The following is a 4,746-nucleotide window of genomic DNA, read 5'->3' as shown; positions in this document are numbered from 1 at the left end:
CTTTCCAATTGTGGGAACTTCAGGCCACAAAAAAGGTAGTTAGAGTCATAGAGGTTCACAGCATGGAAACAGGCCCTTCGGCCCAACTTGTCCATGCCGCCCAGTTTTAGTCCTAATTGCCCTGGAATATTACTCATGATCTGTGCTTCCAACCATTTTGAATGTGCATCTACAACAAGCAAACACATGTGATTCATGAAAGGCCCCCCAAGGGCCACATGTAGTCTGGACCACGGCCTATCAGGCCACTCCCGAGGATGAATTTGCAATGTACCCAGTGTGTTGGGGGGGAATGAACTCAGAAGAATCATTCAACACTCAAACCTGATTCAATCGACAAACAGTTTATTGAGTTACGCCAGCGGGGAGAAGCCACAGGGGCTGACCATGTGTAACTCCACCCAACAAAGAATATCATCAATTCTTATCCAGTTACTCAGCCCATCCCGGCTGGACATAATCCAATCAGAATGGTGATAGATTACATACATTATATATAGGTGCAATCAAATTAGTATCTGGGCATCATGGGGCTTTGTGAGCATCTCGTGAACAGATAGGTGCCCCCATCATGATGTTTTCCAGACCCCCTCATCTACCATCCTTGGGGTTTTCTTTGGACATAGACTCCCTTAGTTTGAAAAGGGGTGGATTAAAAGTTCTCAAATGGATGTCAGCACCCTTCCTTTGTTTTAATCTAATGACCACACGGTCTGGGAATCATTTCTATTTAATAATCTCTCCTTTTCAACTTATAATTCCCACAGCATTTTAACCATTCTTATGTCAGCAATAAATCTTTGGACCTGACAGGAAGTTTAATCCAACACAGGATTGGTCAGAATCATTTCACATGTCCCAAATTTTAAATAACCATTACAAATTAAAACTCTCATTCTCACATGTGTGAATTGTATCCGGATTAACATTCCTGCATGTTTAGTAAAATATCCTGGCATCATGTAAATATTGTTCCAGGTTCATAACTTTTGAAAAAAAAACTTTATCAATTACACTTACTTTAAAAAAAATCTGTTTGATTTAAATCACAGACAGAAAACCTCAAAGCTTGAAGCAACCCACAAATATCATCCACACACAAGCAGAGAAACTTAGCATGGGCTTTACAACAACAACCAGAATGAATTCCTTAAGCGTTCTTGTGGTTCTGTTTTTAAACTTTCAGAAATGCCTTTAATTAAAGATAAAGTTAATTCTCGAGGAAGATAAACCTTAACAAATGTCGCCCAAAACAATGATAAACACATCTACAAACATCCACATAAAACAAACGAAACACAGGTTCTCACAGCTTGTAAATTTCAAACAATGAATCAATTATAACAGAATATGTGGCTGTATGTAGCTGCCTCGGCCATGGTCAACCCCAACACTGCCTTCCTGAACTGCTACAATGCCTGAGGTGTAAGTACACCCACAGTACTGTGAGGGAGGGATTTCCAGCTACACATTCCAGACTTTCACAAGACTGTAGGTAGTTCCAGATTTATATATTTCATTCAACCACTCCCAAGATGAGTTATTCCAATTCCTTTATTGTCCAGGACAATATATTCACAATATCTTTCAAACAGAAATTAAACATTCCCATTTGATTTCAGGTATTAACATATTCTGTTAGTTTGTTCTTTATTGTCGATGTCAGGCTGGGGTTGTTCCTCTTGGAGCAAAGGAGGTTGAGGGGAGATTTGATAGAGGTGGACAAGATTCTGACAGGTTTAGATAAGGTGGACAAAGAAAAGCTGTTCCCATGAGTTGATGGGACAAGGATGAGGGGGACATAGGTTTAAGGTTTGGGTCAGAGATGCAGGGGGTGATGTGAGGAAGAATATTTTGATGCAGTGAATGGTAATGACCTGGAACTCGCTGCCTACGAGGATGGAGGAAGTGGAGACAATAAACAATTACAAAGGAAATTGGATGAGCATTTGGGGGGGTTTCAAACAGAAATAGTGACTCTTAACTTCCTCACACCCTGTCACTCTGTGATCCGTGTGAAATTTGAAACCAGGTATTCGCAACAAGACTCAAAGAGCATCAGCCCACTGGAGGCAGTTGTGAGACCGGCCAGTCCAGCAGAAAGAAACCCTCCGACCCTCTCCATTGACCAACTGTGAGAATGAACAAAATGCAGTCCTGGATGTAATTGAGAGAGAAACAATGACAGCAGAATCCAAACTCCTGGAATCACTCATGAACTTTTTGGTGTCTCAGCAGGTGGGATGAAACTTTGAATCCCTTCCCACACTGAGAGCAGGTGAACGGCCTCTCCCCAGTGTGAACTCGCTGGTGTGTCCCCAGGTTGGATAACCGAGTGAATCCCTTCCCACACTGAGAGCAGGTGAATGGTTTCTCCCCAGTGTGAACTCGCTGGTGTGTCTGCAGGTTGGATGACCGAGTGAATCCTTCCCCACACTGAGGGCAGATGAATGGCCTCTCTCCAGTGTGAACTCGCTGGTGTGCCTGCAGGTTGGATAACTGGCTGAACCCCTTCCCACACTGAGAGCAGATAAATGGTCTCTCCCCAGTGTGAACTCGCTGGTGTCTCCGCAGGGTGGATAAATCAGTGAATCCCTTCCCACACTGAGAGCAGGTGAATGGTCTCTCTCCAGTGTGAACTCGCTGGTGCGTCTGGAGGCTGGATAAATGAGTGAATCCCTTCTCACACTGAGAGCAGATGAACGGTTTCTCCCCAGTGTGAACTCGCTGGTGTGTCTGCAGGTTAGATAGCTGACTGAACCCCTTCTCACACTGAGAGCAAATGAACGGTCTCTCCCCAGTGTGAACACGCTGGTGCGTCTGCAGGTTAGATAACTGACTGAACCCCTTCTCACACTGAGAGCAGGTGAACGGTCTCTCCCCAGTGTGAACTCGCTGGTGTGCCTGCAGGCTGGATAACTGACTGAATCCCTCCCCACACTGAGAGCAGGTGAAGGGCCTCTCCCCAGTGTGAACTCGCTGGTGGGTCTGCAGGCTGGATAACTGACTGAATCCCTCCCCACACTGAGAGCAGGTGAACGGTCTCTCCCCAGTGTGAACTCGCTGGTGTGTCTGCAGCTGGGACAACCGAGTGAATCCCACCCCACAGTGAGAGCAGGTAAATGGCCTCTCCCCAGTGTGGCTGCGCCGATGAGCTTCCAGCAGGGATGGGTATCTGTATCTCTTCCCACAGTCCCCACATTTCCATGGTTTCTCCATGGTGCAGGTGTCCTTGCCTCTCTCTTCAGTTGAAGACTCGTCCACACACAGAACAGTCCCCCACCCCCGCTGTGAACAGTGTGATATTTATTCAGGCTGTGTAACTGGTTCAAGCTCAGTGCACTGGAACACTCTGACTCCAGTCTGGCAGTGTGTTGGCACTTTTCCAGTCACACTGATGTTTGAAATCTTTTCAAGTCATCAGACCAGACAACCATTTTTCCTAGATTCAAAGGCTGATGATATTCAGGTCCCAAGGAATATGACTCTGTCAGATCGAGATGTGACGTTTGAGATTTCAGCTTGTGATTCCTCTTTCGATACCCTGTAAAATGAGTTTACAGAAGTCATCAGTGACAGTGCAGGATAGAAATTCAGAACAGACAATTCAAGTTTCTATTGAACATTCCTTCCTCTCTGCAGACTCGAAACGTTGGCTCTATTCTCTCTCTATCTAGGGGATAGTGTGGGAAATGGTGCTGAGGTAGATCAGCCAATTCTCCATGAATGTTTGAGGCAGTTCGATGGGCTGAATGGCCAACTGCAGCTCCGAAATCTTATGATTTTTTGACTGCTGGACAGGAAGCAGTGAGCATGGATCTGTCAATCAGCCGCAATCAGCACCTTCAGGAGAATTGGGAGGGTGAATATTAGATACAGCAGAGTGAGAATGGAGGGAGAGTGTGTGGGATGGAGATTTACAGCTTTTGGGGAACGAGAGAGGAAAGAATGTTCATTAAAATAATAGAATTCTTACATCTTATCAACCGTCCCTGAGCCTTCACAATGAATCCCTCTTCTCAAGACACTCTTATCTCTGACTTGTCTGTGCTGCTCGCAGTCTCACAAAGCAGCTGTCTTTGCGCTGATATGAGAGGCCCTGCGAGGCAAGTTTAATGCTCCATGGCTGTGTGTTTACCATTCTCTCCCTTCATCTGAGCAGGAATATACTTCTCCTGGACTCTTGATATCACACTTTTAAAAGCTTCGCATTGGCCAGTCATTCCTTTCTCTTCAAACAGACTCACATAATCAACATCTGCTAGATCCTGCCTAATGCCCACAACATTGGCCCTGCTCCAGTTTAGGGCCTTAACCTGTGGATCACTCCTATCTTTTTCCAGAACTATTTAAAAACTAATAGTGTTCTGGTCACTGGACACAAAGTGCTCTCCGACTGACACTTCATTCACTTGCCCTACTTCATTTCTTAAGAGTCTTATAGAAAGTGAGTCCAGCAATTAAAAATGAAAAATAAGGAGCTGGGAAATTAATTGAACAAGTATTTTGCCTCGGTGTTCACAATAGAGGATACAGTTAAAACTCAGAAACAGCTGGAAATCAGAAAACAGAAGTGTGGGATGAACTCTGAAAAAGCACAATTACCAGGGAAGTGGTCCTCAGCAAACTGTTGGAGCTGTGGGCTGATGAGTCCTCGGGTCCTGCTGGGCTCCATTCTCGGTCTTAACAGAGTGAGATCGTTGATGTGTTGTTTAATTTTCTAAAATTCCCCATTGGGAATTGGAT

The 4,746-nt window shown here is 44.9% G+C and overlaps 1 protein-coding gene across 1 annotated transcript; it reads right to left on the bottom strand.

Moving 5' to 3' along the window:
- Nucleotides 1-2,208: 2,208 nt before the first annotated feature.
- Nucleotides 2,209-4,223, bottom strand: LOC144485943 (uncharacterized). Its single transcript, XM_078204016.1, has 2 exons — nt 4,139-4,223; nt 2,209-3,155 (listed from the first exon to the last, which is right to left on the bottom strand). Exons 1-2 carry the CDS (start codon nt 4,221-4,223, stop codon nt 2,209-2,211), a joined length of 1,032 nt encoding a protein of 343 aa, XP_078060142.1.
- Between the last annotated feature and the right edge of the window lie 523 nt (nt 4,224-4,746).

Source organism: Mustelus asterias, unplaced genomic scaffold (assembly GCF_964213995.1).
Source record: "Mustelus asterias unplaced genomic scaffold, sMusAst1.hap1.1 HAP1_SCAFFOLD_250, whole genome shotgun sequence".
Taxonomy (NCBI): Eukaryota; Metazoa; Chordata; class Chondrichthyes; order Carcharhiniformes; family Triakidae; genus Mustelus; species Mustelus asterias.
The sequence above is the reverse complement of the archived record's forward strand: the minus strand, read 5'-3'. Positions and strand labels throughout refer to the sequence as shown.